Source organism: Rutidosis leptorrhynchoides, chromosome 6 (genome assembly GCF_046630445.1).
Source record: "Rutidosis leptorrhynchoides isolate AG116_Rl617_1_P2 chromosome 6, CSIRO_AGI_Rlap_v1, whole genome shotgun sequence".
Lineage (NCBI taxonomy): Eukaryota > Viridiplantae > Streptophyta > Magnoliopsida > Asterales > Asteraceae > Rutidosis > Rutidosis leptorrhynchoides.
This window is the reverse complement of record NC_092338.1, coordinates 426,983,507-426,998,715: the sequence shown is the minus strand read 5'-3', so window position 1 is coordinate 426,998,715 and position 15,209 is coordinate 426,983,507. Positions and strand designations below refer to the sequence as shown.

The window sequence follows — 15,209 nt, the reverse complement described above, 5'->3', positions numbered from 1 at the left end:
ACTTCATTTTTGACAAAAAACTATTCTATTTTACCATCCCCTTTTTTTTCTTACTTTAACTTTTAAGATATACTTTTAATAAAAATACAAACTACTTTTTCTTATTTTAACTTTTAAGATTTACTTTTAATAAAAATATAAACTACTTTTTGTATTTTAACTTTTAAGATTTACTTTTAATAAAAGTACAAACTACTTTTTCTTATTTTAACTTTTAAGATTTACTTTTAATAAAAATACAAACTATTTTTTTTATTTTAACTTTTAAAATTATAAATTTAAGAATAAACATTAGTATGCATGAAATAAATAATGATTAATTGCATAAGTAATCATAAATGTTAGATAACATATAAAGACCCCGTCGTATTCGTATTGATCGGAATTAATCTCGACCCATGGTACCGTGTTGTCAAATGACGTGTTGCGTACATAAAGTACCGTGTTGTCAAATGACGTGTTGCGTACAATCATGAGGTCTTATTAACATAAATATAAATGTTAGTGAAGTTAATAAGAGTTAGATTACAGAAAATATAATTCAGGTGGTATAACCGACCATATATAACTTAAATAACATAAATATAAATGTTAGTGAAGTTAGTAAAAGTTAGATTACAGAAATATAATTCAGGTGGTATAACCGACCATATATAACTTAAATAACATAAATATAAATGTTAGTGAAGTTAGTAAAAGTTAGATTACATAAATATAATTCAGGTGGTATAACCGACCATATATAACTTAAATAACATAAATATAAATGTTAGTAGTCCAAAATTTGATATATTCGAGTCTGAAAATTATTAATAATTTCATACCTTGATTAGTGATTCGTGATCGTTTGAGATATCTTTTAATTACACTAAGCTTTTCGTGCTGATAACGTGTTATAATTCAGTAGGCTTATAACTACCTTTAATGGTTATAAGAACAAAGAGAGAAAAAGAGAGAAGAAGGAGAGAAGAAATATTGATATTGATATTTCAAGAGAAATTGTGCACCTTAAATGGTTACCATACATGTCTATTTATAGTATAAAATATTACTATGCAAGAAATATAATAATAATAAAATTAACATCCAATCTAGATATTTTATAACACAATCTAGATATTTTATAACAATATAATATTTATCTTCTATTCCAATTTATATAACCATCCCAAAATGATCCGATGATAAAATTTTTGATATACTAATAACGGATATCTTGTTCAAACCTTACTAACAACTTTTTTCAACGTTTTTAGAAAATCATCGAAATAATTATGGAATGATTCAGTTACGACACGTGTAACTTATTAAACATTCAATAGAAAGCATGTGGTAAATAAAAGTATGTTCCAAAAACCTTGGGAAGATAACAATCTTGAAAGGTATTACCTTCTTTTCTTGTATATGACACCAATATTTTCGTGGTTAAAAAGATGTCTTTGTTCCTTATAAAATTAAATTATTTTGTGTTTAGTCCACAACCTTTGGAACGCATCACACTTAAGAAAGCTTGTTCAACCAATAGTTATTTGGATTATCTTTTCATGCGCATCTTGTATCTTGTATTGTAAATAAACCAAGTAAGATAGCCTTTTTAAATATAGAATTCAATCCACATATACTTATTTAAATGCAACAACATAAAAATTTGAAATAAAGACTAGTAGCAATCATTCTTGCAACTTTGTAGCATATGACTAGTGGTTTTTGGGCCATGGGTTTTAAGTTTGTAACATCAATTGCTTAGGTTTTGTAGCCGTCTCTCTTAGGATCAAATGCTAAAAGTTGTTTTTATATCCAATTTAAATCAATGGAGTAACATTGAACATTGTCTATAGATTAAACCATGTTGAAGTGTTTGGTCATAATTTACTAACCCTTTTAGAAAACCTCATCAAAGTGACAAAGTAGAAGGTACATACATACAAAAGTGGCCCATTAAAGTTGGTTGGAACTAGATAGTACAATCAAAAAAGCTTGCAAGACCATAGGCGAATGGTGTGATAATGTTTAGTTGTATGAGAAATTGTGATAATGTGTATTTGTAGGAGAAATTGTGCTAATTTGTTAATGTTGTGGGAGAGTGTTGTAGAAGCTTGTGGGTTATGTCGTAAAATATGATTAAATTAGAAGAAAGAAATAAAATGAATAAAGCAAGAACACATAAACTGTCACGAACACGACATCATGTGTGGGCATTATTCTTTGAAACATAGAATGCCATGTCAATGCCCAAAGCCCAAAACAATACTTTGACGAATGGTCTAAAACACCAAAGGGTCATTGGTTTGGTGGCATCGAGGTGCCTTTCTGACGTTGAAGTCACGGGTTCAAGTCTTGTGGTGGATATTATGTATATATCTATGTAAATATCGTAGTGGATAGGTGTGTTTGCCTATAAAAAAAACGAATGGTCTAAAACACATCAACATTCCTAATCTGGTAGAGAATTATACTCCCTTAACATGGAATTCGAACTTCAACATCCATCATCGTCAACCTAGCCTCTTTGATTAAACCAACAACAGACAAGAAAAGAAAAAAAACTGAGCATTGTTTTGTAGAATGGTTTAATTCTTATTAATTGTTTGCCTAGTTACTTCAAGTTTCAAGTTCTTACCAGAAATGTGGAAGTGATTTTCCTGTATAATACAATATTATCTACTGTACACTTTTTTCATATTCACTACATATGCAAAGCCAGTAGAATATGTCCAAGAATAAATATAAAGTAAGAATCAAGAATATGTCCATTAAAACTCAATAATGTACTAAAAGGGTAACTTTTCTCTTTTAACAAGAGATTACCTATACCACTTTCAAATCAAATTCAATCAGCCAGTAAGATTGTATTATAGCTTTAAATTGCTATAAGCACTTGGAAGCTACAAGTGCCAAAAATTGACCCTCTATAATCTAAAGCTTTAATCAATGATCAAGAGTTTGTATTGGTTCAATATTTTACCAAGAAAATGTAGTCCCAGTGCATGTAATTTGCTCTCAATTTCAATCAACTATTCTGTGCATGAACTTTATCGTAAATGGCTGCGTCTGCAAACAAATTATATGAATCTAATATCTGATTGTTATAATTATAATAAAAAATATAATGTAATTTAAAAGGTCAAGAAGTGTTGGTGAGAATGTACCATTTTACTTGAGACAGGATCACAAGACCAAAGTATGTAGCTACACCAAGAAAAATGAGAGACACAAAACCCCTGCGAGATAGACTTACACATGAGTCTGACCCACACATAAATATAAACAGTTCAACCAGAACCCATTTGGACACATAACATAAACAGTTCTGCCTTACCTACCTGTTTGGATACCTAAAACATTATCTAACTTTAATTTTGATTTTTCAAGTTGTAATAACCACTTTCAAATGCAAATCTAGTGTCATTAATAAGATTTTTTTACTTATTACTGAATATAAACAAGAGGAAGATTATGTAATGAAGATGAAAGAAAAAAACTCACCAAATGACACCCCACCCGACACCTGTACACGGACAGGGACAAACTTCCGCAAATTTCTCAGCATCACTGGTGTGAACCTGTCGAGAAATTAAGTCGCCGTATATATCTGAATAAAAACGGCCACTTTTCACGTTAGACTCAATAAAGTAACAGAAAATGGGTACACTCGGTTTTATTTAATAAAAATCCCCTTAAAGATCATACCATAGATAGAAAATACACTGTTCATTACACCTGCAACACGCACGAGTGACATGTAAGTAATGCAGTTCTGTTACAAAAGCTTCCTTATGATCGCGCAGAATTGAAGATAATAGTACCTATGAACATAATGATGTACCGAAGAATTCGAACTTTTGTTGTTTCTTGCAAAATCCAAACTATAGCAAGGATGACAATAAAGCCTGATGGTTGTCATGGACATAAAAATCGTTAGCATTTACATTTCTCTGTTTGAATGATAAGGTTTAAGGTATATATGTGATAATTTTGATCCCTGTATTTATAAATGGGTCAACTTGGGCACACTTTAAAGTCTCGTGGTTCAAATAGGTTAAGAACATAAATGGAAATTGTTCAAACGCGGATGTATAAAACCTCTTGAATCAGAAGTGTTATATAGTCGTATAATTTGTAAATGAAAAGACTTTTGGAAGCTTGTATGGGCGTACCTATGCAAAGCCAACGAAGTGTCCACTGTGAATATAAAACAAGAGTGACGATCAGGAGATATGTGTAAGCTAGCGCGGCAATTATTATGTAAAGTTGGCCGATTCTTATCATAGGTTGACAAAAACATTGAAAGAAAAAATTATAAAATAAGCTATGAGATGAAGGGGTGCTTACATTTTTGGCAACAAAAAGAACAATAATCAAGGCAACTGCTAAACATCCAGCAGCAATTCTTGCCGATATTAGATTTGTCGATGCCAGTATCAAAACCATCCCCCAAAACGATGATCCTAAATCTGTAAAGCCACAAAAAGAATATAAAAAAAGTAACAAATAATAATAACGTTACAGTATCCATATGATATGATGATCAAGTATCTGAGCCATTTTGTGGATAATGTATAGTTCACTTCTTAAGAAGGAAAAAGAAATATACATACATCCAGCTGGTAAAATAAACCAATACACGCCACCACGGGTCTGAGTCATACCACCTTCATCTGCATGAATTTGCATTCCTTCCACCTTCATTCAACATGAAAACTTATTTAACCCATGATTCATGTTGGTGATTTTAGCATGATCCAACGTCATTTTAGTTGATTGGATTGCTAAGTTGAAAGTGCTCGAACCATTGAAAAGCTACACGGATTTGGGGAGTGCGGAGTACACGTTCGTAAAGTGTAAAATGGTTTGAGGATATGTTAGTGAGCTTGGAAATGACATTTGGAACTTAAGGAATGCGAAACGCGACTTGAAAAGGCCATACGCGCGAAAAACCTTAAGCACGAATTTTGAGCTGTTGGACAGGTTTAAGCCGCGGCGCGGCTTAAGGCGCGTTTTCAATGTCGAGGTTTTTGGCCTGATTTGAAGTCTGGTTCATTGTTAGCCCGCGGTGCGGCTTAACACTGGTTCGCTGAAAAGGTGCTTTTTCAACCTAAAAGACACATTTGAACCCCAAACGTTATGGGGTTGTTCCAAGACATTTATGAACAGTTTTTCATGTATTTGGACTTGTTTAAGCACAAATACATGGGTGTGACATTCCAAGCATTATGTGGGTTTCTTCAAAGACACCTTTTGACCCATTATAAATATATGGATTCATTTCCATACGAATGGTTAGACATTTTTACATAATGTTCCAGATTTTGAACATGTCTAACACACTTTCAACACAAAACTTACAGATTATACTTTCTAGAATTGCAAGGAACAATTATCTTTTGGTCAAGACGATTGTTCATACTAGTCTTATCCTAATAGTGATTTCGTGTAACCCGTGACCAAGTGGGTCGAAATACTCTATTAAGAAAGTGTTCACACGATTCTAGTATCAATCCGGTTGTTGATTCTTTACCCACTAATCCATAGTTTTCCAACAATTCATGATATCAGAAATTTCAGGTTCAAGGCTATTTGGCTTTTAAGGGGCCAATGGCAGTAGGTGGACAGTAGATGTGGTAACATGATTGTCAAAATTGGATCGACGTAAAATGATCAAATGGGTGTTTAGTTAGTGTACGTTAAACGTTTACGCCAGTTTATGCTGGTCAGTGGAACTATTGATTCATTTATAAATTTATGTGCCAAATATAATAACAAAGATAACTAAACTTTCTACAATAAAGCAAATTTAGGAAAGTGAATTATGGATTAACAAGATCAAATCAGTGATCACCGAATGGGTCACAGTTACAATTATTAGAGGATTAAAAAGTGTGGTTGGCCAACCATTTTTATAGTTGACAAAGATAGTACGAAATCATTGATCAAATCAAATGGGCACACCTACATACAAAGATTGATATACATGCGTTTAGACTGAACTTTTTTTATTGTACAAGAAATGATTTTTTTCCGATTTTTTGTGAGTAGAATTATAGCCTGGGCACATATCGGTTTAGGAATCATACAGACAGAAGCACATAAAAAGTCCTTACATGGCCACATGTAAGTTTGCAAGCAACCGCATGGCTTGCTTCATGAAGAAAAATAGTGACAAGCTTGAATGGTAAAAGCACTACTGTCCTCCATAGCTACACGAAGAAATCAGAGACATTCATAAGAAATTAAAAAATTAATAAAGGCCGGACAAAATCTAATAACAGATGGTAGTTTCAAGCATCTACCATGTAAAACACGTATGAAATTACTGGATCATATTAGCTAGAGGTGGCAATTCTGACACATTTGAAAGTAAACGGGTCGAATTTTTGCAATCGATTATCTTTAGCAGCTAAAATAGGTACTACTAATAATTAAGTAAAATAAAAACGGCTCAATTGGTCGAAGTATATAAAACCTCTCGGGAGCAGATTATATAAATAAATAGGATTTTCTGCTGACGTTAAGGTGCAACAAAAGACTTGTACTGTTTAATAACCGTCATGTAAAAGTCAACATTAACCGCTTTGTACAACACATTAATGCATCTTAACGACATCCATAATTGTTGTCAATAGATAAGTCCATTAATATTTAGTGTGCTATCGTAAAAATATTATTTTCCAATCAAAATTCATAATAATCATCTATACAACTCCAAAGATAACAAAATGCTTTTGTGGATCAATCTAACCCTAACCAATTCACATGTAGTTGATAAATTCTTATTTTGACCCGAACTTGTTTTGACCCATTACTCAAGCTGCCCGTTTAGCTACCTCTAATATACACACGCATTGCAGAGGCATAACTATGTGGTCTGCTGTTTATGCGCACATAGCATACACATAAATAAACCCTAAAAACATATAGATAAATATCTTAGATATATGAGACCACAAGAACTTAACAACTATCAATATGTTGATGGAAGATGACATCATCAATATCAGAAGGAATAAAGAGAATCTAAGAAACGGTACCTGCTTTACAGAAACAAAACTCTAGCATCAAATTATCCTTAAACTAACTATTCATTCTCATATTTCTAAAAAAGATTCAAACTTGATATTATAATCATGTTTGTATGTAAAATAGGTACTACTACTAATAATATGTAAAAAAGATTCAAACTTGTCTAGTTGTCTATTTGCAATTCTGACACATTTGAAAGTAAACGGGTCGAATTTTTGCAATCGATTATCTTTAGCAGCTAAAATAGGTACTACTAATAATTAAGTAAAATAAAAACGGCTCAATTGGTCGAAGTATATAAAACCTCTCGGGAGCAGATTATATAAATAAATAGGATTTTCTGCTGACGTTAAGGTGCAACAAAAGACTTGTACTGTTTAATAACCGTCATGTAAAAGTCAACATTAACCGCTTTGTACAACACATTAATGCATCTTAACGACATCCATAATTGTTGTCATTAGATAAGTCCATTAATATTTAGTGTACTATCGTAAAAATATTATTTTCCAATCAAAATTCATAATAATCATCTATACAACTCCAAAGATAACAAAATGCTTTTGTGGATCAATCTAACCCTAACCAATTCACATGTAGTTGATAAATTCTTATTTTGACCCGAACTTGTTTTGACCCATTACCCAAGCTGCCCATTTAGCTACCTCTAATATACACACGCATTGCAGAGGCATAACTATGTGGTCTGCCGTTTATGCGCACATAGCATACACATAAATAAACCCAAAAAACATATTAATAAATATAAATATCTTAGATATATGAGACCACAAGAACTTAACAACTATCAATATTTTGATGGAAGATGACATCATCAATATCAGAAGGAATAAAGAGAATCTAAGAAACGGTACCTGCTTTACAGAAACAAAACTCTAGCAACAAATTATCCTTAAACTAACTATTCATTCTCATATTTCTAAAAAAGATTCAAACTTGATATTATAATCATGTTTGTGTGTATTACAACTGAATACCCATCAAACATTTCTCAAAAAGCATTCAATTTCATCACCCAAATAGTTATAATCAATAAAAATAAAATAATCAATTTTCATAAAAAAGAAAGGGACTAACCGCAAGAATGACAATAACACAGAAGGCAAGAGTGATGAGGAACACTAATTGATCATGATTACAGCAATTCTTGAGTTCCCAATTTGCCATTTCTTATAAAACAACAAAAAGTTTACTGCTTTATAAAAAGATTGAAAAGAGTGAAGTAAGATTTAAGTAAAAAATTATTAATTTTTGTAAGAGGGTTGGGATCTAGAGAGAAGATGGCCATGATTTATGGTGTCGATGAATATTTTACATATATTTTGATGATGATGATGACAGAGGCAAAGAAAAGGAGGGATTTGACTTGGGTAAGAACAATAGATTTTATTTGTTGTTTTTACATTGCTAAATCTAAGCCTTTTGTCAGAAAATTAGAGTTCAAATACTATGTGGGTCCATGCAATAACAATCAATTAATCATAATCACGAACGATAGATCATCAGTTCGGCAGGTGATTGAATAAAAGAGAATTTATGAAAGTGGCACTCCTTCTTACCCTGTAGTGAGATATTTTTGATAATTAGTCGTGGTAATTGAACCATAAAGGTGAAAAAAGTACAATGACGTTTTTAGTAAATCAGTGTAAGCCACATGGACCATAATAAAAATGGACTAAAATTACCACCTCTTGTAAGAATTGCATCAAACAAGTCAAGCAGATACGAAGTTGTCTAAAATGCAACCATGGGTCTAGAATTTTTCATTAGCTTGTCTTTCCATCTCTCGTCGTTAAGTATATAATAAGCTCAACTTGTGTTAGATCATATAGAAATTAGGAAATAAATCTGTATATACAAGTCGAGGAGGTTGCCTCCTAATATGCAACAACATATACTATGACAAAAGAAAAGAGATGTACACATGCATGTTGAGACGGCCGACTACCAGAGCCCATAAGAGGAGAAAATGGTACTGACGGTGTAGGGAGTTGTGTTAAAAAATAATAAAAAAATACTAACAATTAGTATTATTAATATTTTATTCGTATTATTAATATTACTATTGGTATTTTTATTGGTATTATTATTAGTATTATTGGTAATTTTATCAGTATTATTAGTATTACTATTACGGAGTAGTATTTTTTATTAGTATTATTGGTATTGGTATTATTAATAGTTTAGTTTTATTAGTATTTTAGTTAGTATTATTATATTATTTTTTTTATTAGTATTATTATAAGTAGTAGTATTTTTATCAATATTATTATTATTAATATTATTAGTAATATTACTCATTTTATTAGCATATTAATTATATTTTTATCAGTGTTATTAGTATATTAGTATTATCTGTATTTTCATTACTATTATTAGTATTACCAGAATTATTGTAAGTATTATTAGTACTATTAGTACTATTAGTATTTCAATTAGTATTATTAATGGTATTTTTATTAGAATTGTTAGTATTTTTAAGTATTGTTAGTATTTTTATTAATATTATTAGTATTTTTATTAGTATTACTGATAGTATTCTTATTAGTATTTTTAAGTATATATATATATATATATATATATATATATATATATATATATATATATATATATATATATGATTTCAAGTTATTTAGTAAACGATATTAATATTCGATTATTGATTCGATTAATATTTGAAAGGACCCGTTCATATACATTATAAATGATTCTCAATAGTTGATTACATCGCGAGGTATTTGACCTCTATATGATACATTTTTCAAACATTGCATTCGTTTTTAAAAGATAAACTTTCTTTACATCGAAAATTGACAGGCGTGCATACCATTTCATAATATCCAACTATAAATGACCTAATCTGTCATTTACTTAATAATATTCTCTATTGAACTCAACAACTTGAATGCAACATCTTTTGAAATATGCCATGAATGACTCCAAGTAATATCTTTAAAATGAGCAAATGCACAGCGGAAGATTTCTTTAATACCTGAGAATAAACATGCTTTAAAGAGTCAACCAAAAGGTTGGTGAGTTCATTAGTTTATCATAAACAATCATTTCCATTATTTTAATAGACCACAAGATTTCATTTCATTTCTCATAAACATCATCTCATATCAGGCATTTCGCAAACTACATAGAGATAAAAAAATCATTCATATGGTGAACGCTTGATAACCGAACTAACAGGATGCATATAGAATATCCCCATCATTCCGGGACTCTCATCGGACATGATAATCGAAGTACTAAAGCATTCGTAACCCGAATGGGACGTGTCAAGGTCCATAGATCTATCTTTAGGATTTGCGTCAATTAGGGGCCATTTCCCTAATTCTTAGGCTACCAAGCTAACAAGGGGCATATTCGATTCGATAATCCAACCATAGAATGTAATTTCGATTACTTGTGTCTATTTCGTAAAACATTTATAAAAGCGCATGTATTCTCAGTCCTAAAAATATATATTGCAAAAGCATTTAAAAAGGGAGTAATGAAACTCACAATACTGTATTTCGTAGTGATAATACATATGTCGTCATTGAACAAGTGCAAGGTTGGCCTCGGATTCACGAACCTATATTAATTATATATATTTATATGTTGGTCAATATCTGTCTAACAATTTAGGTCAAGTCGTAGTGTATCACAATCCTAATGCTCGAGACTGATATGCAAAAGTCAACAAAAGTTAACTTGACCCAAAATGACTTCCAAAATCTATACATGATTAATATATAACTTAAATACAGTCGTTTTAAATATATTTAACAGATTTTATTATAGTAAATAATATAAATCGTTTATTAATAAATAAAAATATATATTAGAATTTATATATAAAAACATACTTTTATATATCTTAAATAATAAAATTTATAAAGTTCACTTAATATCATAAAAATATTGTGGTATGTATTATTAATGTAATTATATTACATGTGCTAAAATACCTTTGTATCACACATTCATTTGATAAAATGATATTGATAATAATAATAATAATAAGTAAAAGTTGTATTATTTTGTAATAATAATAATAATTATTATTATTCTACTAATAATAATAACAATATTTATATTTATTAATGATGATATTAATTATGATAAAATAATAATTCTAATCATGATAATTTTAACAATAACGATACTTTTAATATTAACAGTAATAATAATAATATTTTATAAAAATAATAGTTCTATTCAAAATGATAATTTTTAATATTAATAATACTAAAATGATAATAATAATGATATTTTATAATAATATTGATATTTCTATTAAAATGATAATTTTAGTAAAAATGATAGTATTAATATTAATAATACTTTTAATAATAATAATGATAAAAATAATGAAAAAGATATTTTTTATTTAAATCAGTATCTTACAATATTTTAATTTCATCATTTATTATAATGTATTAATGATAAAAATTTATGTTAATATATAGTAAAAATATATTTTTATATAGTAAGTATTATAATTTGTATAATGTTCACATAATATCTTTTTAATGATAAAAATGTAGTGATATGTATCGTAAATATATATTTGTATCAAGTATTTATTTGATTAAATAATATAATATTGATAATAATAATAATAATGAACCAAAAGTTGTATTATTTTATAATAATAATAATATTAATAATAATAATAACAATATTGATATTTACTAATGATAATAATAATTTTGATAACAAGTAATAATCTTTTGTAGTAATACTAATATCATAATAATATTACTAATAATGATAAAAATAATGAAAACAATATTTTTATCTAAATCATAATCTTAACAATAATTTAACTGAATCATGATACTTATACTCATTATTTCCTAATCGACTTGTTTAATAGCTTTTAGTCCTCTTTTATATCGTATTCATAATAATAATAATAATAGTAATCATAATAATTAGATGATACTAATATTAGTTTTAATGATAATGATACTAATAAGTATTATAATAATATCAATGATAATACTAATAATTATAATAATAATAATAATGATAATATTAATAATAACCTTAATGGTAATAACGATAGTAATAACAATAACAATCATAATACTTATATTAATAACGATAATGATAATAATAATAATAATAATAATAATAATAATAATAATAATAATAACGACGATAATAACGACGATAGTAATAATAATAATAATAATAATAATCATTTTAACAATAAATATTCTAATATTAATAATAATTCAGTTGACTATATCTTTTAATCCGTTCATCGAAATCACACGATTTCTAAAGGAAAAGTTCTTAATTTTTCGCTAGCTTTCCAACGACATGCATATCCTATACCTTATCTCAGTAGCATATGTATCTAATTCGGGATTCAACATAACCTAACTAACGACAATATCAAACGTACAAGCATGCATAATCCTATATACTCGAGCACTAGTCAGGGATACACTAATAATATATAAAAGTTAAGTTATGAGTACTCACGTATCAATATTGAGATTCAATATTGCAGAAAAGTACGTAGACAAAACGGAGATGATAAACACTAGTTTGACCTCACGAGCATACCCCCTGAACAATACCCATAACCTCCATAGCTATAACCCATGTTCTCTTTAGCTCTATCCCGCTCGAAAAATCCATTTTGAAATAATACGCTCATGACCTCGTCGTAGTATTTTATGTATACTAATAATATCTTGAAATAATACTGAGTAAATATATATATATGTAAGTCGATTGAGAGAGTTTAGAGAAATATATTTCAAGTTTCTATGAAATAATAAAACCTATTGAATTCTATTTATAATAGATTTTTGAATTATTAAAGTGAATTATTAAAGTATGAATTATTAAAGTGAATTATTAAAGTATGAATTATTAAAGTGAATTATTAAATATGAATTATTAAAGTGAATTATTAAAGTATGAATTATTAAAGTGAATTATTAAAGTTAAAGTAAAGTAAAAGTAAAGTAAAGGTAAAGTTAAAGTATAGTAAAAGTATAAAACTATGTACGTATAATACGCGTATAAATATATATAATATTAATTTAAATTGTTATTTATATTTAATAAAATAAAATATAAATATCGTTATCTTTATCATACTGGTTAAGTAATGAGTTGTCAAAAGTGGTTCTACGTATTTATAAAAGTTATATACGTTTTAATAATAAAGTTCTTTTTAAACTAAAAATGTTTTTGTACGTTTGAAAATAAATCAAATAAATATGATAATTTTGTTTTCCAAAACTAAATATATTTAAGAATTATTTTGTTAAAAGGTTAAAATAATAGAAATCGTTATATCATAAAACGTTTTAGAAAAGTAGAATCATATATATTCATAATAGGTTTCAAGTTTTCAAATTACAGTCTGTTGGTGAAGCATGAGATAAAGTCCAAAGGTTAAATAAACGTATAAAAAATCTCGAGTTACTTAACTTGTCGATATCCAACATCTAAGTTATTTACACTCCACGTTCTTACTTATAAATCACTTTACCATTTTCCGAATGTTGTAAAAAAAATAGATTTCTTAAATCACAGTGGACCTCATAACATAGACCCGTAATCATATCACAATGTATCTGATAAATCAATCATTTGATATTATCTTCTAATTCCATCGATAAACATATTGAAACAAATACGTTCGTGTAAAGTATTATACGTTTAATACTTTATTAATATTCTCAAGTTATAATATATATATACATATATATACATATCTATTTATATATAACGGTTCGTGAATCGTCAAAATTTGGTCGAGGTTATAATGAATGTATGAACACAGTTTAAAATTCTTGAGATTTAACTTAATAAACTTTGCTTATCGTGTCGAAATAATATAAAGATAAAGTTTAAATTTGATTGGAAATTTCCGGGTTGTCACAATATTTAGATAAGTTAACTAAAACGTTTAAGATGAACCAGTAAAACACTAATTTACTACAGTATTTTCGAACTGCTACAGTACCCGAAAAGCTACAATGTTTTCGAAAATCACTATTTGCTACAGTAACTTTGCTACAGTAAACTACTATTTCAAAATGAAAATGTATATACTATATATATATTAACAAATAGCGAGACAATGATTTATAGAAGTAAATGACCAAAACACTCGAAAGTTTAAGATATACTTTGAGTGGTGTAGTATATGGATAATTTAAGGCTATATTTTGACAAAGGTACGTGTCACGAAATGTAAAATGCAAGTTTTCTAAGTGTACGAAAGGACATTCGAAAAACCGGAACCGGGACATAAGTCGAGTGACGATGTACGACTTATCGGAACAAAAATTACAGGTTAACTATGCACGAGAATTTAATATAATATATAAATAATTATTTAAATTATATATATTATATATTAATAAATAAATATGTCGACGAGGATGTAGTGACCCGAACTTTTCCATTGAAATAGGTTTCATATAGACAATTGACCACCCAAGTTGACCGGTGATTCACGAACGTTAAAACTTGTAGAAACTATATGATGTCATATATATGGATATATATATATATATATATATATATATATATATATATATATATATATATATATATATATATATATATATATATATATATATAGTTAACATGGTATTATGATAAGTAAACATATCATTAAGTATATTAACAATGAACTACATATGTAAAAACAAGACTACTAACTTAAGGATTTCGAAACGAGGCATATATGTAACGATTATCGTTGTAACGACATTTAATTGTATATATATCATATTAAGATATATTAATACATCAAAATATCATGATAATGTAATAATTTAACATCTCTTTAGATATAATAAACAATGGGTTAACAACATTTAACAAGATCGTTAACCTAAAGGTTTCAAAACAACACTTACATGTAACGACTAACGATGACTTAACGACTTAGTTAAAATGTATATACATGTAGTGTTTTAATATGTATTCATACACTTTTGAAAGGCTTCAAGACATTTATCAAAGTACTTCTACTTAACAAAAATGCTTACAATTACATCATTCATTTTCATCAACAATTCTACTCGTATGCACTCGTATTCGTACTCGTACAATACCCAGCTTCTAAATGTATTTACTATTAGTATATACACTCCAATGATCAGCTCTTAGCAGCTCTTGTGAGTCACCTAATA

At 28.3% G+C, this 15,209-nt stretch overlaps 1 protein-coding gene across 1 annotated transcript; it reads right to left on the bottom strand.

The window, feature by feature from the left end:
* Nucleotides 1–2,798: 2,798 nt before the first annotated feature.
* On the bottom strand, nt 2,799–8,380 carry LOC139855034 (uncharacterized). The gene is made up of 10 exons (XM_071844295.1): nt 8,119–8,380; nt 6,102–6,197; nt 4,599–4,683; nt 4,333–4,454; nt 4,158–4,182; nt 3,807–3,890; nt 3,691–3,720; nt 3,487–3,592; nt 3,150–3,221; nt 2,799–3,051 (listed from the first exon to the last, which is right to left on the bottom strand). Coding segments are annotated over exons 1-10 (711 nt in total). The 5' UTR covers nt 8,209–8,380; the 3' UTR covers nt 2,799–3,050.
* Nucleotides 8,381–15,209: the final 6,829 nt, after the last annotated feature.

Excerpts from the sequence above, each read along its gene's own strand:
- LOC139855034 (XM_071844295.1), bottom strand. The coding sequence starts at position 8,208 with ATGGCAAATTGGGAACTCAAGAATTGCTGTAATCATGATCAATTAGTG. Across the intron at positions 6,198-8,118 it reads GTGTTATTGTCATTCTTGCG|CTATGGAGGACAGTAGTGCT; the intron begins GTTAGTCCCTTT and ends TTCTTCGTGTAG. Across the intron at positions 4,183-4,332 it reads TTCTTTTTGTTGCCAAAAAT|TGGACACTTCGTTGGCTTTG; the intron begins GTAAGCACCCCT and ends TTATATTCACAG.